This window comes from Ambystoma mexicanum, chromosome 5p, assembly GCF_040938575.1.
Source record: "Ambystoma mexicanum isolate Mex_15411 chromosome 5p, UKY_AmexF1_1, whole genome shotgun sequence".
NCBI classification, from domain to species: Eukaryota; Metazoa; Chordata; class Amphibia; order Caudata; family Ambystomatidae; genus Ambystoma; species Ambystoma mexicanum.
Window position 1 is genome coordinate 401,157,228 of NC_090930.1, and position 23,408 is coordinate 401,180,635.

Genomic DNA, 23,408 nt, shown 5'->3' on the forward strand with positions numbered 1-23,408 from the left:
CATTCAGATCGTGCAAGTGCATTGGAAGGGGGAAGGGGGAAACTGCGTGGGGGAAGGGGGTGGGGAAAGTGCAGTACAGGGGATAATAGAATAAATGAGATAAATAAAAAATACGTCCAGCTGGTGGCAAGTGCAAGGTAAGTGCAGACATAAGTACTGGTAGGGGGACTGTAGGGATATATAAAACAGTTCCCAGGTGCGGGGGTTGCCAGGGAGGCAGCGCCGTGTGCAACTGGTGGGGCCTGGGCCCGAGATCAGAAGGGTGGCCAGGTAACCAGTGCAGCGATTTATAACATAGCCAGGCTGTACTGCTTTAACCAAAGGCAGATTTCAGGTCAGTTACTTTAAATAAACTGGAGTACTATTTTTCCTAAAGCTTGCATCTTTAAAACAGTAGCTAATAACCCATTTGTTCTGGTACCCATATTTTATGAAAGCTTACTTGAATTGTATGTTAAACGTTTATTCAGTATAGCCCATTCCAAAGGTTCTTTTAAAATCAATGCGGAAAACAATGTGCTGGATAAAACGAGCAGTGTAATGTGCCTATGGATTTTTGGGTGGTCCCTGTCCCCAATTTAAAACATCGGTATATCAGCTTGATGCCATTTCATCGGTGAGATTGATGTCCCCACGATCTTCCCGAATTACTTGTAAAATATGCTAGCCACAATCATGAGTTTGCCTTTTCAGAGAAACCATTAACCCCTGTATCCGATCACAAATGTCTATTAACAAACAAGTCCCCTTCTAGGAGTTAAATTTATTTAGAATAAAACAAAGGATGTATTCATCCGGGGCAGCATACACCTTTTTATGTTTTCAGCCCGGAATACTTCTTATGTTGGATTGAGTTGAATCTTGATGTGTAATTTAGTCACTAAAGACCAACATTGTTTGCAATTAATTTGGTTTATAGCCTTTAGCATCTTTCCCCACTGTCTTGTTTTATTCACAATTTTTATAGACCTTCATCTATTTTGTATACTTTTGTTTGACATGCTTAACACTTATAACACACTCTTCCAAGTAGTGTATTCCCCGAGTGCGGTTCTCTTAATTCTCTTCTCATAGCCCATTCTGCTATTTTTGCCTGAAGAATATGTTTCACAGGCTTACTACTATTCAGAATTTTACTTGTTAATTCCAAAAGCATTTGCGAATAATGTTCCAGATAAATTACTTTTACATGTATTAAATAAGAATCCCTCCCTAAGTATCTAATCATTTTCTTATCCAAATTCATGACGTTCTTTTTGCCGTTAGCTACTTGCAAACTTATAATATTTCCCCAATGATGGACAATACACAAATGTAAAGTAGAATGTGTTGCCAAATATGCATAGTCACTAACATGAGTAAATGTCAATTTAAGATTGTTGATCCTCTGATAAAGCACTTCTTATTTAAATATGATCAATGGTACTATTAGATTTCGCATTCAAACAAGTAAGGCCCCTATTATGTCCCCATTTGCCACACACAACATATAGGCCATGACCCCTCATTAGAAACCTGCCCCATTGATTTCCCATCCCACTTAAAACCCTGGTCTATTTTTCCATGTCAGGCACAATTCTGGTTCGAATCGCAGATGCGGCAGTTACAGTGGTCCAGCGGCAAGCGAGCATCGAGTTGGGGTTGAACGTAAAGGGAACTGCGCTCTGGAAGCATATACTTGAGCCATGCTGTCACATCACGGAATACCTGGCGTTTGTGGAACCGATGGCGACACGAACGCTAGTTTTGTTTTCATTTACCTCCGTTTTGGCCACGCCCCCTTTCCTACGTTTTTCTTCCCTCTGCCCTGATTTCATTGGTTGTGACGCTCCCCGACTCGGACTCTTTACCAGCTCCTTCCGGGTCGGGGATGCGTCGCAACGCTTCCGGGTTTTTCGTATCCCTGAGCCTTGCTGCTAGTTTCCCGTTTCGCCTCCCCCGTGCCAGCTACTACTTCCATTCCTTTTTATTTTTGTTTTGTAGTACTGCGCCTTTCTAGGCGCCACTTTTTTCCACCTTTATTTCCTATTTAACTAGCCTTTTGCTGTTTTCCCTTTTCCGTAACTTTTCTTACACCTACCTTCTTCGCCTCCTTCCAGTCTGTTACCCCCCTTCCTTCCTTCTTCGTTCTACCCTTTTCCCGTCTTCCCCTTCTTGTTTTCCTTATCTTTATTATATCTTTTTTACCAGGTCTTTCCTTCCTTTTTCACTCCTTGTTCCTTTGAGTATCGCTACCATTGCCCTGCCGTGTACCAGACCCTTGCCTGTACTCCGGATTACCTATTCTTGCCGCCTAAAGATACCTGCCTATTACTCACCGTGTACCAGACTCCTGCCTGCATTTGGACTGCCTTTGTTTATCGATTTAAATTCAGACGCCTGTGTTTGTTCCTGGTTGTCTGTGGACTACCGCCCTTCCAAGATATCACTCCACGGAATACTTCCGGTCTACAGTTCTACCCACCTTTCCGGAGACCAATCTACGAAAAATCTAAGATTTAGGGGTTTTTTGTGCCTTCTAGGCTTTTTCCCCTCCTAGGCGATTCCGGGAGAGGAGCCCCCTGGTCTTCCTTATTGGAGACACGGTGGCTTCCTTTCGGGGCCGTCCTTACCTCCATAAAAAAAAGGAACCTTCCAGGAGAAGAGAAAAGAAGGGTACCTGGAAAGAAGAAGAAGGTGAGGAGTTAGGGGAGGGGGTAATTTCAGAATCTGATTCATCTGACAAAGAGAGCACTGATTCAACTAACAGACCTGACAGATTGCGACGCCCAAAGAAAGTGATGGCCACCCAACAGCAGGTACAAGAGCTAGTAGCTGCCGTACAAAACTTAAATCTGGAAATGCAGAACCTAAAGGCTGCTAATGCCACCCTACAACAGCGACTGATGGACCGAGAAAGACTCTCACCGGACTTGCCTCCGCTCCCACTGGTGTCAGGGAAATTTGACGGCTCCCCAAAGAAAGTCAAAGAGTTTCTGGATGCATGTAATTTACATTTTTCTTTTCGCACACAGACCTTTGCCTCTGACCACGCAAAGGTAGGATTTATGATTACACACATGACCGGGAACGCCTTAGCCTGGGCTACTCCACTTGTTAATCTACCGGATCCGGTACTTCAAGATTTCAATGCCTTTAGAAATCTGCTACAACAAACTTTTCTACGAACTGAAAGTACTTTTCTTGCCTCAGAAGATCTGCTTGACATTAGACAGGGTAGCTCAGATCTCCTAACCTACATTACTACCTTTAAACAAGTGGCCGCCGAAGCGGGTTGGCAAGAGCAGGCCCAGTATGCGATATTCCGGAGGGGTTTAAGGGAAGATCTCAAGGACGAGCTAGCACGAATAGAAAGACCTGGATCTTTTGCAGAGCTCCTTACCGCGACCCTGCGGATCGATTTCAGAATATCAGAAAGACGTCAAGAGAAGAAAAGATGGAAATCGAACGCACCCCCTCTCTGGGATTCATCATCCTCATCGGTACCCTTCCAACGACCCACTAAAGAAGAACCCATGCAGATCGGAATGGCTCGAGCACCACTTACACCAGAAGAGCGAAAAAGGCGAAGAGAGAACTCCCTGTGTATGTACTGCGGGTCGCCTTCCCACTTACTCAGAGATTGTCCTGATGTACCAATCAGAAAGTCGGGAAACGTGCGCCCTCGGTAAATGTTGGGACACATAACCGAGGGGCCGTTTACAGTCCCTATGCTCCTCTCTCAGTATCTTCAACCGAAGTCTCTGAAGATTCACGGTTGATGGTACTTACAGTCACTCTCAGAATCGACTCGAAGGAAGTCACCACTTTAGCCCTACTTGATTGTGGGGCTGCAGGAAACTTCATGGACATCCAATGGGCAGACAGGCAAGGAATCAAGAGGATTGCTAAACAAGAAAATCAGAAAGTCGAAGGGGTGGATGGCAAGCCCCTGAGTTCGGGCATGATTACTCACACCACCATAGCTCTTACCTTGTCTGTCCAAAAACACGTTGAAAGTATCACATTTGATCTCATAAGAGCAGCCCACTTCCCCATTATTCTGGGTATCTGCTGGTTACGCAGACACAATCCCAAAATCGATTGGTCTGGTAATCTGTTAGACTTTCAATCTTCGTATTGCAAGACGGAATGCTTGCCTGAACCCGAATTCGAGATGGTAAAGACCTCCAACAGCTGTGAAGTACGAACAGTACATTGTCTACCACGCTACCTTGAAGAGTTCAACGAGGTGGTAACAGAAAAGATACCCATCGAACTCCCACCACATCGCCCTGAAGATTGCTGCATAGATCTAACCCCAGGAGCTTTGGTGCCTTTTGGGAGGATGTTTTCCCTGACTGTAGAAGAGAAACAATACCTTCGAGAATATCTGGATCACAACATGGAAAACAGACTCATCAGACCTTCAAAATCACCCGCCGGAGCCTCACTATTTTTCATCTCTAAGAAAGGATCTAAGGAATTGAGGCCGTGTATAGATTATCGCGGTCTCAACCAAGTCACCATCAAGGATAGATACCCCATGCCTTTGATCACCGAAATCCTACAAGCAGTTCATGGAGCCAAGATATTCACTAAACTTGATCTAAGAAATGCCTACCACCTCCTTCGGGTCCAAGACGGGGACGAATGGAAAACGGCGTTCCGGACACCATTTGGCCTTTTTGAGTACAGAGTAATGCCTTTTGGGTTAGTTAACGCTCCATCTATATTCCAACGATTTATGGACCGTCTATTTTCGGATCTTCTGTGTCAAACCACCTTGGTATATCTAGACGACATTCTTATCTTCTCCAAAACTCCGGAAGATCATGAAAGGCACGTCAAAGAAGTTTTTCATAGGCTTCAAACAAATCATTTGTCTGTCAAACTTACTAAATGCGTATTCGCAGTCTCCTCCATCCCTTATCTCGGGTTCATACTCTCGGACCAGGGAATCGCCATGGATCCCTACAAAGTGTCTTCCATCCTGGAATGGCCTTCTCCGACCTCTCTCAAAGAGGTCCAACGGTTTTTGGGTTTGGCTAATTTCTATAGGAGGTTCATCCCAAACTTTTCTCAAAAAATCCTACCTATCACTTCTCTTCTAAAGAAGACGACAACATCATTCAAATGGTCTATCGAGGCCGAAAAGAGTTTCAAGACCCTCAAGAACGCTTTCTGCTCAGCCCCCATCCTACAGCAACCTAACCAACACCGGCCCTTCATTTTGGAGACGGATGCTTCCTCAGCAGCTATAGGAGCGGTCCTACTTCAAGAGATACAGAATGTTGAACATCCAGTGGCTTACTTCTCCAAAACCTTAACCACTAGTCAAAGGAATTATTCAGTCATAGAACGAGAGTTGCTAGCCATGAAAGCCGCATGTTTGGAATGGCGTCACCTCCTCCAGGGAGGAGTGTTTCCATTCACCATTCGGACGGATCATAAAAACTTACAGGTCCTAAAACAATTTGAGTGCTACAACACCCGACAGGCACGATGGGCACATTTTTTCGCACAATTCGATTTTCGTATCACCTACATTCCAGGCAAACTGAACTTGGTAGCAGACTCGCTTTCCCGCCGAAGCGACTACCTGTCAGAGACAGAAATTTCTACCGAATACATGTTCCCCAAGCCAAAAACCATTGGTGTGGTTTCATCATTCCTCAGACAAGTACAAGAGGACTCTGGAGGTCGTTTCGAGTTGGAGAAACACCCCAAAAACGTGTCTTATGAAGTAAGAAAAGGTCTGTATCTAGTCAAGGGAAGACTGTACCTACCCACACAAACTTTCCGCAAAATGGCACTAAACTGGTGCCATGACTCCAAATTAGCGGGTCATCGAGGAGGAACCAACACTTTCGAATATCTCCAACGACACTTCTATTGGCCAAAGATGAAAGAGGATGTAGATCAATATGTTCAGTCCTGCATTGTCTGTCTTCGGAACAAATCTTCACGTCAACGACCGATCGGTCTCCTCAATCCATGTGAAGTGCCCAAGAGTCCCTGGAGCACCATCTCTACTGATTTTATCGTGGATTTACCCCCATCTCAAGGTTATACATGTATTATGGTAGTAGTGGACTCATTCACCAAACTAGCTCATTTTTCTCCACTACCAGGGGTTCCCACTGCGGATAAGATGGCAGACATATTTCTCCAAGACATCTTTCGGTTGCATGGTATGCCAAATAAGATAATATCGGACCGCGGTAGTCAATACACCTCCCGGTTCTGGAAGGCAGTCTGTACCAGACTAGGGATCGAAAGAGCTCTCACTTCAGGTTTTCATCCACAATCCAACGGACAAACAGAACGATTGAACGGAACGCTAGAGCAGTATCTACGGTGCTTCATCAATTCCCAACAAGATAACTGGAAAATCTTGCTCCCACTAGCAGAATTCTCCTATAATAATTCAGTACATTCTGCTATCGGGTATAGTCCTTTTTTTTGCACCTACGGATACCATCCTCGTTCCATACTTCCTATCTCTGATCTTTCTTCTAATTTACCCGCTGTTGATTCATCCCTCTCTCTTCTCAAGGAAACCCATAAGAAGGCACAGGAAGGCCTTCGATCGGCTCAAGTGCGCTATTGCGTTCAAGCCAATAAACATCGTCGGCCAGTTCCGGGGTGGGAAGTAGGAACGAAAGTAATGCTTTCCACTAGATATCTCCCTCGCTGGGTTCATCCCTCCAAACTTTCTCCAAAGTTTCTAGGGCCATATGAGATAATCCAAAAGATCAACCCAGTGGCCTTTCGTTTACGACTACCCACTACACTAAAGAGGGTTCACCCTGTATTTCATGCCTCTCAACTCAAGTCTTTTCAGTCTGACCCTTGGGCACGTCGGGCTAAACAAAACCCGATCCCTCGGGGTTCCTCACAGACAGAGTTCGAAGTGGCCCAACTCTGTGACTCAAGGTATCGCAGGGGTAGATTGGAGTATTTAGTCAAGTGGAAAGGCTATCCATCCTCAGAGAATTCTTGGGAACCCATCACTCACATTAATGCACCGTTCTTGCTTCGCAAGTTCCATTTTTTTCACCCAGGGAAGCCAGGGGGTGGAGCTTATCGGAGGGGGCATACTGTCACATCACGGAATACCTGGCGTTTGTGGAACCGATGGCGACACGAACGCTAGTTTTGTTTTCATTTACCTCCGTTTTGGCCACGCCCCCTTTCCTACGTTTTTCTTCCCTCTGCCCTGATTTCATTGGTTGTGACGCTCCCCGACTCGGACTCTTTACCAGCTCCTTCCGGGTCGGGGATGCGTCGCAACGCTTCCGGGTTTTTCGTATCCCTGAGCCTTGCTGCTAGTTTCCTGTTTCGCCTCCCCCGTGCCAGCTACTACTTCCATTCCTTTTTATTTTTGTTTTGTAGTACTGCGCCTTTCTAGGCGCCACTTTTTTCCACCTTTATTTCCTATTTAACTAGCCTTTTGCTGTTTTCCCTTTTCCGTAACTTTTCTTACACCTACCTTCTTCGCCTCCTTCCAGTCTGTTACCCCCCTTCCTTCCTTCTTCGTTCTACCCTTTTCCCGTCTTCCCCTTCTTGTTTTCCTTATCTTTATTATATCTTTTTTACCAGGTCTTTCCTTCCTTTTTCACTCCTTGTTCCTTTGAGTATCGCTACCATTGCCCTGCCGTGTACCAGACCCTTGCCTGTACTCCGGATTACCTATTCTTGCCGCCTAAAGATACCTGCCTATTACTCACCGTGTACCAGACTCCTGCCTGCATTTGGACTGCCTTTGTTTATCGATTTAAATTCAGACGCCTGTGTTTGTTCCTGGTTGTCTGTGGACTACCGCCCTTCCAAGATATCACTCCACGGAATACTTCCGGTCTACAGTTCTACCCACCTTTCCGGAGACCAATCTACGAACAATCTAAGATTTAGGGGTTTTTTGTGCCTTCTAGGCTTTTTCCCCTCCTAGGCGATTCCGGGAGAGGAGCCCCCTGGTCTTCCTTATTGGAGACACGGTGGCTTCCTTTCGGGGCCGTCCTTACCTCCATAAAAAAAAGGAACCTTCCAGGAGAAGAGAAAAGAAGGGTACCTGGAAAGAAGAAGAAGGTGAGGAGTTAGGGGAGGGGGTAATTTCAGAATCTGATTCATCTGACAAAGAGAGCACTGATTCAACTAACAGACCTGACACATGCAGATTGGGTGGTGGCCAGGTCTGGTTCGGCGGTCAAAGATCGATGGCGGTTGAGCTGGTACGAAATGCACAAGCAAATCAGTTTGATGCGACGGCTGGGGGGGTTGCGGTTCAGGGATCACCAGGGTCATGTTGGTCAATTGACAGGAGCAGCAGTAAAGACCTTGGCATTTCAGATGGTGACTCGAGCAAGGCAAAGCAGCGTTACTTTGTATTTTTATCTGAGGCAAGGATGCAGCACAGTAAGGTCCTAGTCACAGGGTGGCTGGCAGAGAGGCAGACTTCTGGTCCATCAGCAGTGTTCACCCCCAATGGTCCCTGAGGATGGTTAGGGAGCAGATCTTACTTCTTCTTCCTTTAGAACCTCTGCCTTCAACCCACAACTGGAGGACTTTAGAAATGACTGCTCTCTCAGCAGGATCCAACCAAATCTTCAGGATGGTTCAAGATGAGTCCAGATGATTCAAAGAAGTAGTGGGAGACCCCTTCTTTTATAAGTAAAAGTCCCCAGGTCATTGGACTAAGCTAGGCAGCTTTAGATGTCCAATCCCTGATTTTGATATTAGTAGAGTTTGCACTTATGATGTCACACCCAAAGTGCTTTGCTCCAGAGGTCGTGGAGGGGACAGGAAAGAGAAAGAGTAGCAGAGAGAATCAAGATGGCAGAACCCTACAACAACGGGCCCCTCTCTGGCTATCCTAGCTCTGCCCCTCCATTTCTCAATAGGATAAATGGCCTTTAGAAATGCAATATCCTGGCGTGAGGTTTGGCTCTCTAGGAATGAATGTGCCTCTTGGTTTTCCAGGCCAGTGTCTGTGGAGTGGCTGTACTGTGTGGAAGAGTGTTACCCACCCTTACAAAGGAACAAAGAGAAGCAATCCCCCAAAGTTTGTCCTGTCATTGGACAAGGGTGGACATATAGAAAAAGCAAACCAGGTCCACTAGTCATGCATTGAATATAGGCTTAATGTTATGATGTCACAAACTGTCATGGTAGTTGTATGCAAAAAGGCATTTAATGAATAAACAACTGAAAGTGTTTACAAAACATAAGTTTGAAGATCAACAATGCATCAACTGACAAATGAAGAACATATAATTTCTGCTAGATATATTTCAAGTAAAAACAAAATCTTGCAGAGTAAAAGTTAAAAACAGACTCCAACATGTCCAGAAAAGGCAAAGATCACTTAAGATGTGACCAACAACAGTGAAATGGAATTTAAACAAAGAAGGAGAAAAGTTTGAAGGAAAAAACAAGCTAAACCAAGCCTGTTGAAATGTACAAATGGAGTCCCAGACAAGTGTTAACCCCCACAAACACTATTTTCCATGTCCTAGTATTACAGGGCTCAAATGTGGCCATTACCCCCTCTTGGACCAAGTGTGAAAAGTATCAGTTAGTAGTGTCAAGTAGTGCTAACTCGAGTTTCGGCTTCAAAGGGACTAATCAGACCATAGGACCCAGCCTTCCTCAGGGACAAAACAATGTGATATCACATGGAACAAATGAGTGGAGAATTACAGGAAATTACAGGGGAAAGATGAATAACAAAACGAAGAGACAGTTTGTTGGCCTGCTATGCAACTGCTGGTGCAGAATAATTAGCCATATTCGAACACTCTTAAAAAACCCAAAGCTAAGGTGTGCTAACATGAAGCTGCGGGAGTCGGGTATAGACACTGCTGGTCAAATTAGAGTAGAGCTATGGACACAGAGATACAACCTGTCAGCAATGCAACTATGACTCAGATGGATGAATACGCGATGCACTGCAATCTGTCTGCAGTTAGGAGTAAAAAAAGCAATGGAAAACCTGCCGTTGCCTGTAGGATTTTCCTTCTTTGGTAGAGCTTGGAAAGTCTTGATCAGTAGTGTTGCTCACTACTGAGTGGTAAAAGAGACTGTGTGTCATATGGGAGGTTCTGGGTGGCCAGATGGCTACCTTGGAATGCAGTAAAAAAAGTAAGGCAGGCAAATAAAGAGCCGACAGAGTTGGTCATCATCATGTAATGACTGTTAAATGACTGTCTGAACTGAGCGATCTCAGCATAGTGCCACTTAAACATGCAGCTAAAAGATCCAATTTAATTTAAGAGGGAGAGCACTCATGCATGGAGCTCGTGAAGCAAGGGCAAAGGCTAATAGAAGTCTAGACAAATGGGCTACATTGCATCATTCAGTGACTAAAGGAGGGTCGAGAACTCATGTGGATGATATGTCCACATAACATCTGTTCTAAACCTGTATCTGCGGGGATGCCATGCAAGCCCTACCACCATGCTGGGTGTTATCAGGGTATACTTCTGTTCTCACCAGTTAAGGGAATATGCTGTGTTTGTCAGTAAAAATCCTTCCTTCTGATCATAAAGGGTCAAATCACAGAAGCACGGGCCATTGCAGGTCCTCATTCAGGCCATCTCGATGAGATTTTAACCGGCAAATCCCCTCCTGTTCAAGGCAAAATAATTGAATAATAGTGGTATAATTGGGTGGTCCAGAATGACTGGATCTATAACCATCCACTGAATTTGCCAGTCCGAGTGGCAGTGATTGATATAGTGCTGTACCAGCGAAGCTTGGGTGCCGGTTCGAATATTGGACCTGTGCTCTCATATTCTAATGGAAACATTTCTAGTGGTCATGTCCACATAGATTTTCTGACACTGACATGTTTTTAATACATAGAGAACATTAGCAGTATTGCAATTGGAGTGGAATCTTAGAGCCCAATTATTGTTGTTGTGAATGAAGACAGAATTTGTAATGCAAAATTCACCGGAACAAGAGTACATGGGTAATGGCCCACTACTGGTTGTCTAGGTGAAGCCCAAAGGTCAGGCAGAGTAATAGGTATGTTTGGAGGCAAAGAGAGCTTTGCCTGTACAGATCTCTGACATTCCACCCTCGCCTGAGAGTCAACAATGGGGGTTTGGAAGTACATCTGGTACTAGTACTTTTTCACACAATTTTTGATGCCAACAGTATTCTGAGAAAGTCTTGTGACACAAACCAGGAGGTCGTATTTGGATTGTGATCAGGTGTGGCTATCAAAGAGTCCTGATCGGTATAGTATGCCTGGTCGGCTGCTAATTTGAGGATTTTGAAGGGATAGCCCCTTGCGCCAAGTCTAGTTATCATGGAATTGGCATGCAGTGGGTAGTCGTCCTTATAAGAACAATTCCTCCTAACTCTGAGCAACTGACTTTAAGGGAGGTTGTACTGTAAAGATTTAGGGCATTGGCTGCAGTACAGAAGTGTTTTGCTCCTATCCATGGATTTCCTGTGCAAAGTGGTATACATTTGACCCTGACCATGGTGAATGACGAGGTCCAGAAATGGTATAGTTGCACTGATGGGTGAAAAATAGGTTGGAATTGTGACTGTTGAGCCAGTCGATGAAACTGTGGAGGTCATCCACCATTCCATGCCATATAAAAACATGTCATCCTATATCTCTTCCAATGGCTCAGATTGGAAGAAAAGGGCTTGTTGGCAAAAATGTGTATACTCTCGAATTCAGACTTTTATAAATGAGCAAGGGTGGGGGAAAAGGCAGTACCCATAACTGTGCCTTTGCATTGTAAAAATAGATCATGCCCAAATGAGAAAATGTTTTAGCATAAGACGATCTGTAGTAATTCCACCAAAAATGAGGTGGGCATGTTATGAGGTTGCTGGGGTTGATCCAATCTTGTCCTAACTGCTCTGATCGCTTCCTCCTGAGGGATTTTAGTTTATAGTGCTGCAATGTTGCATGTTAAAAACGTGTCTGTGATATTGTCATAAGGTTTGCCTTCTAGATGTGTGATTGTGGCAGCAGTATCTTTAAGGTATGATAAAGACTCAGGCACAAAAGATTGCAAAAAATGGTCTATGTGCTTGCCACATGGTTCCAAAACGGATACACACAATGATATAATCGATCGACCCAGAGAGTTATCTTGGTTCTTATACATTTTAGGTAGTGCGTATATAATGTGAGAACGCCCATCTCATGGTGTTAAGAATATCACCTCTTTGGGGGATAAAAACCACTTTCTACCCCAGCTGTGCATAGTTCTTGTAGCCTCTCCATGATGGAATTGGTAGGATCAAGCCAAATTGATGTTTAGTGTTCAGGGTTGTCAATTAAGATTCTGTCCATGTAAATATATTTAGTGGTGTCCATAACCACAATCCCGCCCCCTTTGTCTGCGGGTTAGATGGTTATGTCAGTGTTCTTACTGAGTTGTTTCAACGCTGCGACTTGCTGCTTGCTCAGGTACTTATGTTTGAGCCGGATATGGGGGTCAATAACCTTTGGAAGCTCTTTGGAAATAATGTTTTCAAATTAAATGTTCTCAGATGGCGTACCATGGTCTTATGGCATGAAGTCAGAGCAAGGTCTGAAGGAAGTGTGAGATTGATCTGTAAGAGCCTCTATATTAGAAGAGTAGGCTGCCAATCTGATCTTTTTGAATAAGCCACTAAGTGCAAGTTCAGTAGTATCACAGTTCATTCTTTGGGTGGGGACGAAACTCAAACCGTGTGCTAGGACACTAGTTTGTGCGGCAGTAAGACTAATAGAAGAAAGTTTGAATAAAGGAAGATCTAACAAGGGTAGTTCAGGTAGTTGCATTGCCGGGTGCTGAATGTTTCTTGATTGGATCTGTTTGATTGATCCTATCTGTTCCTGTGTGGTGTTAGACGGCCCGGGACTGCCCTCTCCCTAAAAAATACCTTTTTCTGATTGTTCTAAACCCGGAATGTTAATAGTGTCTTCGCTGGTGCCTTCCTGATATCTCTGGCGTTGCCGAAACCAAAATGGAGGAGGTCTATAATCAGGAAGAAGATGGGGCAAACCCACTCTTTCGTAAAGTTGGCAACGTCTTTCTTAAGTTTGTTCAGTTTTTTGTGCACGTTGAAGTTTTTTAAATCTTCAACCTCTTTGTTGATACTATCGAGGTTAGCTGCAGCGTCAGAATAACCATGATGTTAGTGAAAGCTTGACTGTGAGCCGCTAGATCTTGTTTAACCTTGTCCAAGAGTCTAATAGCCATATTGACAGTGTGAAGCATAAGGTCTCGACTACATTTGGTGGATATTTGAGAAAACCCATTTTTGTATTCCTTGTCCTCGAGGAACAAGACCGGGGCTGTCTGGTTTCGAAGGCCTAAGGAAATAACATTTGACTTTAGGTATTCCTTGAGAAGATGGACGTTTATTTCTGTACAAAATGCCTTTTTCCTAAGGTGCAACAGTCTCGTTGCTGTGATGGAAGAATCAAAGTCACTGGTGGATAGCAAATTGTCAAAAATAGACGGGCCGCTAATGACAGCCAAAATGTGGGCCTCAATAAAAGATAATGGGCCTGATTACAAGGTTGGAGGTAGCCTTGCTACCTCCAAACTTGCAAAAAAGTCTGGCCCTCGTGAATGGGCAATTACTGGGGTATTCTGGCCCCACCGGACTCGATAATTGCCCTTTCGCGGGTGCCAGAATCGGGTGAACCCCATAGGGCTCAATGGGAATGGAGATGCCTGTAGCACCGGCACTGTTCATAACGGTGCCTGTGCTACAGGCATGCTGTGCTTGCGGGTGCCTTTCAATCTGCCAGGTCAGATCTGGCGGAATGATAGGCACCCGAGAGCACAACTCAGAGTTTGTCGGTCCGGATACAACGGTACCGGTAAGCTTATTGGTACTGGTGTATCCAGACCGGCAAGCTCGTTAATGAGGCTTAATGTATCAGACTCGGCCATGGGGCCCAGATGCACCGAAGTCAGAGAAGAGGCCTCTCATGAACTGGTAGTGGGCCTTGTCTGTGAGGAATACACATAATCCTTCCACAGCTGAACTGGGCCCACAGGCCTGACACGTGTGCAAAATTAATTCCATGCGGCTGGGATAACTCTGAAAGGTGCTGGCCAGTGCACCCTAACTCAACTATAGCTTATATTTACAATTATCTGTGCCACCAGGAGAACAGCTTCAGGTGTATGTAGTTTTTGGAACAGTGGTGCATATTTTAAGTGCAGCCCCTATGCTGCAGACACTTGGGTGTTACTGCAGCTGTCAAGAGGGCACCTGTGCTCTGTGCCACTGGTAGAGCAAGCGCTGAGAATCAGGATCCTGATGCAGCAGGGCCCAAGTACACACTATGCTTATGGCTTGGAGTTTATGAAAGGGGCATCTGATTAACAGATTTCGCTTTCCGAGATGGAATTACCCTCATCATTGTATTATTATTTATTTTAATAAAAAAAATGTTTAAAAAGTTTTCAACCCTTGCCAGATGACAATTCATCACACCCCAAGGCCATAACTTTTCAAGGGGCAATTATCCAGTACGTTAATGACCGTTTATGTAATATTGTTAACCCCTCGTTCACAAATCAATGTATGCGTTGATTGGGATATCATTTTCATTAAAGTGAAATCTTTTGAAAAGAACAAATTAACCGCTCATTTAAAAGAGGCATTTTATTAAACAGATGTAATGAAAATAACAATTGAATGAGAGATTTTAATAAGAGAGAAGTGGGACGTTTGGTTGGATCGTTTGTTTTTTACCTAATTTCTTTAATAATGAGTTAACCATTATACAAGAAACATTCGTGTTACTGGGTAATTTGTTGAAACAGTACTCGTATGCGTGTCGTGTGCTGAATCGTCAGTGCTTTTGAACCCGGCGCATGATTATGTGTCATAAGAAGCGTCATATCTTAAAACAGGCTCTGGGAACAGCAGCTCATTGCAGTCCACATCATTCCATATTTTTCATTTGTGAATGTTGTGTATGCTCTGGCAGCATCCTTCCATGTGACACAGAAATTCTATGTGAACAGAAAACGTTCGCATATGATTATTTAGACACAATATGTGCGTTTGGCGTAGAGTATGCACCAAAAAATGTACACAACGCAACATGAGGGGAAATTGAAATTGCCCTGTCATTCTTCCAAGAGAAATTCTATACGAAAAAACAGGCAGCGTTAACAAGCATTAACGTTATTTTCCCTTTTTGTTACCTCAGAAAGGATTGCTTTTGTGATCTCATTGGCAACCGTTTTTTTTTTTCTCCAATGTGCTATTTTTATCTCGACAGAGTCCGGCACCCTCCTTCTCCTCTCGAAATTAAGCACGGTTGCTATTTTTGCAGCAGCAGCTTGCTGCTTGCTCCCGCCACGCGCTTCCTCAGATGCTGCAGCTGCCTCCATGGGCGATGCGATGGCAAAGTGCGCATGTAACGGCTCGGAACATGAAAGGTGACATATATCGAGCGGGCACGGTGTCTGTCGCCACGGATACGCCACGCTGACCGGTGCCACCTGAAACAGCTGCACAGACAGGTCTCAACGACAGAGTCCACATATATAGGAAGCAAGAAGCAGGATGCCTTAAGGATGTCACCTGGACTATGCTGTTGGCATGTGGTGGCCATCATACATACACCGTCGCAAACAAATGGCACTGTCGCGTTGTATACAACACTGAGTTCGCCATGAGGTAAGCGGCGGTGTACATTCGCTGAAGCCCGTGAGTCTTGTGTTTGGAGTTTTGGGGGGCGAGGGGTTGGCAGCTTGTGGAATAAGGGCTCTGCTGGAAGGCAGGACGGCGCTGCGCTGAGGCAGCGTCCTCTGCTTGCTCGGCACAGGCGAACGCTGAGAAAAGCATCTGAGGCAGGGTAGGCGGGGGGAGCACGACGAGCGAGAGAGATGAGGGGGCTGACTCCTCTCCAGGAGCTCAAATCACAGACAGAGAATACAGTGGGGGGGGGGGGACCATCATTTTATCTTCGTTCTGAGTAAGGCAGATGTTCAACTGAACACCAACAGGTAAATCGAACAATCAACCATTTCATCTCTGAGGGATATTTGTGTGCGTATTATCATCATCACCAACGTGGGGAGAAAATGTCTGTTGTCATTTGCATACTGCCTAGGGTGAAATGTTCAATTTATTTTCAACCCAGCGAAATTGCTCTGGCTGTGTTCCATGTTCCATGGTGTCTATGTGTATTTGCAGCGTCATTTCGAGTTGTCTTGGCAATGCTTTAATGATCATTTCTTTTCACCGCCCAGGCCTCCGAACACAGGAATGGTCAGTCAGCTCATTGGCGGGCTACCAAGTAAGGGGGATCCCGGCTGCCTTTCAAGCTGATGAGAGGATCACTAGATTCGCACCGCCTTTCCTCAAAGCAGCATGGAGGACCCGGCTCTATGGCCCTTCTCCTGGGGAGAATGCCGCCCCAACACTCCAGCATTAACTGCCAATGTGAAGAGCAGCAGGGCAGCACAGTAGCCCTGGCAGTGGATGCGGAGTATGGATTGCACCCCAGAGCACCCACACGTGGACTTGTGAAGAGAATTGCATCGCAATGTGGTTGGATGGGGATGTTTTGGCAGTCTGGACCTCAGTAGCTTTTATGTGGATATATGCCAAGAAGTACACCAGTCATGGCAGTGCCTATGTAAGTTATGTTTGAAGCAGCCTGGTCAGTGAATGTGTGAAATGGCTTAAATCCCATCAGCCCTCGACATGGGTGTGTAAAGTGGATTGTGCCAGGGAGATGGATTTGAGTTGGCAGATAGGACCCCAGCAGTGCTAAGCCAATATGTAAAGTTTATAGGAGCGCAGCAGTTACCAGCAACTGCCACAGTGGAGGTTTGGCATGTCAAGAATCCCAGTGGGTCTGACCATGGATGTGTGAGAAGGGTTGTATCCCACTGGCCTTGGAGGTGGAGTTGTGTTGGCATATCAAACTGATGTAGTCGTACGTGGATATGTGAGCGTGCCGCGCATGGGGCTGTGGCTGCATACGGAATATTGGTGTAAAGCAGCCCTGTCTATGCGAGGACAATGCATGCTGTGGGACTGGAGGCATCCAGAAGGACCAGCGATAAGGGTGTGAGGTGGAGCAGGCCTTGCTATTGACCATGCTCAGCAGGCTGCTTGACCGCAAGTTCCCTGGAAATGGCAGCAGCGCTCACCCCCCTGCCCAGCCGGCAGCGTCCCTCCCCGATTCTATCCTGAGGATCGCCCTCCTGGCAGCACTCCTCTGCCTCTCCCTCTTTGGGAACATCGTGCTCCTGGTTGTTTTCCAACGGAAGCCTCAGCTGCTGCAGGTTGCTAACCGTTTCATCTTCAACCTGCTAGTAGCTGACCTCTTGCAAACCATGCTTGTGATGCCCTGCATCATTGTCACCTCACTACCTGGGATTTGGCCACTGCACCACCGGCTCTGTGAGGCCGTGGTCGTACTCATGCATGTCTTTGCCTTTGCAGGTGTTAATACGATCACAGTGGTGTCTGTTGATAAATATCTGGCCATCATTCACCCCTTATCCTATCCCAGCAAGATGACACCCAGGCGGGGGAGCGTGCTCATTGCATGCACATGGTTCTTCAGCGTGGTGCAGAGCACCCCTCCACTCTACGGATGGGGCAAGATTGACTTTGACAGGAACAATCACATTTGCACTGTGTTCTGGGCTGCAAGCTATTCCTACACCATGATAAGTGCTTTGCTCGCCTTCATTTTACCGGTCAGCATCATGCTAGGGTGCTATGGGATGGTCTTTCGTGCAGCCAGGAGGCAAAATGCATTGGTGCATCCCATCCAAGCTACCGGGTCAGCCAGACCTGAAGGGACAAGAGGAACTGCAAGTGAAAAAAACAGCCACTCACGTCCTCTTTACCACTGCAAAGCGGCCAAGATTATTTTCGTAATTTTATCTTCCTATATTATAAGTATGGGTCCTTATAGTGTACTTAGTATTGTCTCCTCAAGTACTGACCTCAGTATTCCCCAATGGGTCACATCCTTAGTTTTGATATTGTTCTTTTTGCAGTGTTGTATTCATCCTTACATATATGGTTATATGCACAAAAGTTTGAAAAAAGAGTTTATTGTACTTCTGCATGGGTTCTTCTGCAAACAAATTCATCCACAAAACGCCACCGTCGACAGCTATCTCATTCTGACCGACGGCAGGATTTTCCAGTCCCACTTTTCTACTGGGCCCGCAGCCAAGCTCTTAGAAGAGGAAACCAGCATATCCGTTATCACAGGGAAAAGCTCAAACAACTTAACAATAAAAGACATCCGAAAGGAGAGCACCGCCGCCAGTCTTTCTCCAGGCAAATGGCCTCATTTGTTAGGAAAGAGCCCATGTACAAAAGGGTCTGCTATGTGTGGTCCCCCTCCCCCCAACCCTGAACCTCATTGAGAAGCAGAAGGGATCAGATTTACAAAAAAGGGGCCCTGGGACAAGTTAGCAGGGCATGGGCTCTGCTTGTAACCCTGCTCTGGTTCTTCCCAGCACCCCCAACCCCCTATGGGGCCAGTACTGTATATAGCTGTGGGACTGGGTGATATGTCTGGCCAGCCATGCACATCTACTGTGCCGGGTTTCCTTCCTTCTGAGTGGTGCAGTCAGGGCACAGAATGTAGGCCTCAAAAGACCCTGTTTAAAAGGACCCGCAGCACAATGTAGCTGTCATTGTGGATCTTACCTCCTAGGGATGCACACTGTCACTTTCAAATGTGTCTATATATTTTAAGCAGGCTTGTGTAAGGGTCAGTGAGAAGATAGAGCCACCATGATGTCAGAACCCACAGCAGGGCACAGGGGTCCATAACAGGAAGTTGCTATGAGCCATGCTATCTCAAAGAGGCCTGTGTACGTTTTTTGCAAAGCTTGGGGCCTGACCAAAGTATACATTCAGCATTCCACCAAAAAACATGACCCTGGTGTTCAAGTCTTCCCTGTGGAAGACAAGGCCGTCAGCATTTCAAAGAGCCCACTTGGTAGAGAGCATTACAATTGTCATGCAGTACATCTGATTTCACAAGCGTATCCCACACCCAATAAAATGGACTAATGAAACCTGTTTCAAAGGGGCTGTCTTTTGGAATCTCATTGTGGTTGTGTGTGGGTGGCTGCGCATGCTGTCTACACGGATGTTGCTGGCACTCTTTCCGTTGCCTTGCCATGTACTTCAGAAAGGTATCTCACAGAGAGAACATGGATGTGTGTATATCGCTAGGATAGATGATATATACCGTAACGAATACTCATCCCAGACGCGCATATGTGGTTTTTTGACGCCAGTGCCAGGCGGCGACTATGCAATCAATTCATGATTGGATGCAGGCATCAGTGTTCACACTGATGCAGCCAGAACAATGCAAAGCGTCTGTGAATGTAGTTTGTATCATTAGTATTTTTCAAACCAGCCAGTTTATTCGGCAATAGAGCACTCTTTGTACATTATGCTCTTTCCCGTTTGTTCCCCCAAGCCCCTATTCGCCAGACTTAAAAAAGCTCATGGTACATTGGTTCTAGGTTGTTTCACTGCCCCCCATCAGCGATGAGACAGTGAGTCACATTCGTGACCTGTTTTGGCAAATAGACTAGCCTCTTTTAACCACAGTTCCCATAAAAGAAGCAAACAAACTGCAGCAGGTACTCATCCTTTCGATCCACATACATGGCTTCGAAGTTTTTTCCCTGTCCGCACCATACCCCTGCCTCCCCCCTTGCTCTTCTTCCCAAAGCGAGACCCACCCCTCCTGTTCTGTAGCATGAGGCTTTCATTTCTTTCTCTGCATTTTGCAATACGATTGTGATGAGTGGTCTGTAGTGAGAGGCATACCTCTTATGTGATAACGTATATATGTTATAAAACTATGTGTGTGTGTGTACATAACATAACAGGTATTTGTAGCATGCACGTACACCCCCAAAGAGGTATGTATCTTGGTGCTATGGAGTGATAACAGATGTTTATATTTGTGTGTGAGCACGTGTAGTTAAAAGTGGCTTCTGATCAAACTTTCAAGAAACCGCATCTGAATTACCAGGCACAGACATTACCCATGGTAATGAGCAGACTGAAGATTTACACCAGGATACATTCTGCTGCAATAACAGCGTATTTGCAGGGGAGTATCAAAATATTTGGTATTTTTCCTACTTTTTTGTTTACGGGGGATCAGTTTCCAATTGGGAAAATTGGCAATCGCAATACAGAAAAGGGAAACGGATTATTTGTATTTGTATTTCTTTATTTGTGTAGCGCGCCTGGCTCTGAGGCATCTTGATCGATTACACCTTGAGAGCGCGCCTGGCTCCAAGGTGGGGAGATTACCCCTCTCTCCAACCACTCAACTCTGACTGGTGACACTAGTTTAAAAACCTCTCATTCAAAATCCATTATACAAACATTATCTCAGCCACGAGACATAAAGTTGGTTATTCATATATATAAAAAATTGACTTTATTATATATCAATACACATATGTATGTAAAACATCACACATGATCAGATTCACAAAACTGGGAATAACAAAAATCAAACTTTTTTGAATACAATAGGGTTATTCGGTAGTGGTTACGTTGTTATACTATAGTTCATTATCAATATCATGAATGTATAATTAGCAAACAAAAAATAGCTCTCAGATTACTTCCTATAAGAGTCATTGATGGCAGATATATTCCTCAGTTTTTTCAAATCACATAACACACATGTTTAGCCTCAGAGAGACCGAACTTAATCTCTGATCAGAAAGACTTTCTGGTTTATGGTCTTATAGACAGTCAACATGTTTCAGCCAAGATTGTCCATTGCACACTATCTCTAGTGTCTTTTTCCAAATAATTTGCTTGGCCTTCTTCAGGACAGGATCATTTCTTTTGTTGGTGCATTTATCTTGTATACCCCTTTGGTATTAGATAAGTTGTTACAATACAAATAATACAGAAAGACATTTTCAATTTGTTTTTGTTTTGACTTGTGGCGGAGATGAGAATCAAATAAAATAATGCCAAAGCAGCATTGTATTGGTCATACTTTGCTAATAAAAACTTTCTAAAAACTTTGTCATCAGTATTATACTTACACACAGAGTGAGGGCGTGAGCACGGTAATATTTCAACAATGCACGGTAATATTTCAACAATTTATTGGAAGAAGAAATATTTTGAAATAGGAGCCTCCTGCTTGGTATCCTATAACAGAGCGAGGGACTGACTTTTATCCTCCATTTTCAATTGTCATTCTTGAAATGTATCTCATCATTTTCGAATCTTTACAAAAGAGATTTTTAGCTAAAACTTATTTTCCTGGTTTCTTGTTGTATATTTCAAAATCTCTCATGGTTCAGTTGTTAAGCAAGCTATTTTAGGTCTACAGGCCCTGATTTGCCTCTAGAGAAAAACAACATAACCACTACTGAATAATCCCATTGTATTTGAATTTTTTTTATTGTTTTGATTTTTTTGATTCCTATTTTTCGTGAATCTGATGATGTGTGATGTTTTACATACATATGTGTATTGATATATAATAAAGTCTATTTTTATATATATATATATTACCAACTTTATGTCTTGTGGCTGAGATAATTTTTGTATAATGGATTTTGAATGAGAGGTTTTTAAATCAGTGTCACCAGTCAGAGTTGAATGGGTGGAGAGAGGGGCAATCAGTTTCCCTTTTCAGGGGAGTGACATCTGTTCAGTTGTCGTTTTTATATTTTTATCAGTGAAAAATGAAGAAATTGGAGGTGGGTGCAACAATAAAATAAATCTATGAATTTCACCCATAAGCTGCCACACTGATTTAAATGGAACATATCAATATAACAATACTTACAATGACATTACAAGCTGAATTATCTGTGTTTGATTCGATAAAAAAAAGCACTAGGAATTCATGGCTTTGCAATTTGCTTAGCCAGGTAGCTTGGCCGCTAGTAGCAAAGCCTGAGCCAGAGTTCTATGGGAGGTATTAGGAGGTATGTTGGGCCAAAACACGTTTGTAGATTTTTGTTATTTGTTGTTATGATAATACCTTTGTTTATATGGCTCAATGGTGCAGCCATGTGTTTTGTGAGTGTTGGTCTTTTCTATTCAGTTGTGGCGTGTTGGGGCAACACGTGAGTTTTAGTTGTTCTCTGAAGCCTAGTAAGCTGGGCTGTTAGCTTGATTCTTCAGGAAGCCAGATCCAGCGGGCTGTTGAAGGCAAGCATTGCAAATGAGGGTCCAGTCATTGCAACATAGGTTGGTTATTGAGGCATTGTGTGTGATGGACACGATTTGGAAAAGCCTGTGAGGTAGAACAGCGAAATAAGCATTAACCCAGGACATCTGATTGCTTCCTGTAATCACAGGTTCAGCTTCAGAAGAGAAAGGGCCAACTCAGCCCTCCCTCTTCTGAATTTTATGCATTTTAATCTTTTTAATTTATTGAGCACAGACCTAGCTTCGGAGAGCAACAGAGCACTTTACAATCATAAGGGGAAGGACACAGTCAGGTAAGCAGTGAAAAAAGGAGCAGGAAGTAACGGGGGGGCAATCAGCATGACAGAAGACAGTGGGGAGCAAATCACCAAGTCTCAGGTAGGGTGGGGAGTGTAGTGTGTGTGGACCTAGGTGTTAGGGAGTAGCCATTCCTTGAAGAGGAAGGTCTTGAGCTCTTGCCTAAACAGTGAAAGTGATGGGGCAAGTCTGATGTTGACGAGGAGGAGGTTCTAGAGTCTTGAGCGTAGACAGAGAAGGCCTGTCTTCTGGTTCTTTCTCCTGCACTATTGTAATTCATGGCTGCACATTTCCTTAGTTCAGGAGAATCGCAGGGTTTCTCAGTGAGGTAACTTGGGGGCTTCAGGATGACAGCCTTGTAGATGATGCAATAGGATTTGAAGATGATACAGGCTTGCAGTGGGAGCAGTGCAGTTTGATGAGGGTCAGAGTGATGTGGTCGAATTTGCAGAGTCCTTTAATGAGCCGTGCTGCAGCCTGCAAGACACATTTCAGGGAAGCCAGGGCAGTTGCCAGAAATGTCATGATGCATGCCTCCGGACGTCAGGATCAGACCAGCGTTCCCCAGTTGCAGGCTCCCATGGGGACCGTTAAGGCCCCAAAACGTTGTCTTATTTTATTTTTTATTTATTTTTTACATTTATAAAGCGCTCACACAGCCCGCAGGCATTGAGGCGCTGTTACAGGAATTGTTTGTTTTTCTTAGTTGCGTTATTGTGTTTTATTTTATTTTATTTATTTTTTTTGTCTTAGTTACGTATTTATAACGCGCTTAAACACCCAGAGGTTTTTAAGCGCGGACCCGGGGATCGAACCTGTGTTGCTTCGTGTCGTCTTGCTTCCAAGACGCGCACGCTGCCGCTGAGCTATCCTCCCGGGGTGAAGCCTTCCTGGAGTCAGTCCTGGCGCCGTTGATGCCAGGCTCATATTATTTCCTC

The 23,408-nt window shown here is 44.6% G+C and overlaps 1 protein-coding gene and 1 long non-coding RNA gene across 3 annotated transcripts in view; one reads left to right on the forward strand and one right to left on the reverse strand.

Moving 5' to 3' along the window:
- Window positions 1-15,269, reverse strand: part of LOC138480965 (uncharacterized) — a 266,218-nt gene extending 250,949 nt beyond the window's left edge. The window contains exon 1 of the long non-coding RNA XR_011274173.1: window positions 15,171-15,269. This is a non-coding gene — a long non-coding RNA (uncharacterized lncRNA). The remainder of the gene's footprint in view (window positions 1-15,170) is intronic.
- Window positions 15,270-15,516: 247 nt separating this feature from the next.
- Window positions 15,517-19,168, forward strand: GPR101 (G protein-coupled receptor 101). 2 transcript variants are annotated; one of them, XM_069612783.1, is made up of 2 exons: window positions 15,517-15,648; window positions 16,224-19,168. In XM_069612783.1, the coding sequence occupies exon 2, from the start codon at window positions 17,079-17,081 to the stop codon at window positions 18,369-18,371; it is 1,293 nt and encodes a 430-aa protein (XP_069468884.1). In that variant the 5' UTR covers window positions 15,517-15,648; window positions 16,224-17,078; the 3' UTR covers window positions 18,372-19,168. The 2 variants fall into 2 exon arrangements, with proteins under 2 accessions (XP_069468884.1, XP_069468885.1); XM_069612784.1 differs by lacking the exon at window positions 15,517-15,648 and adding an exon at window positions 15,903-15,977.
- The last annotated feature ends 4,240 nt before the right edge of the window (window positions 19,169-23,408 follow it).

Bases quoted from the DNA above. Each gene is read 5' to 3' on its own strand.
- GPR101 (XM_069612783.1), top strand. From the start codon at position 17,079: ATGCTCAGCAGGCTGCTTGACCGCAAGTTCCCTGGAAATGGCAGCAGC.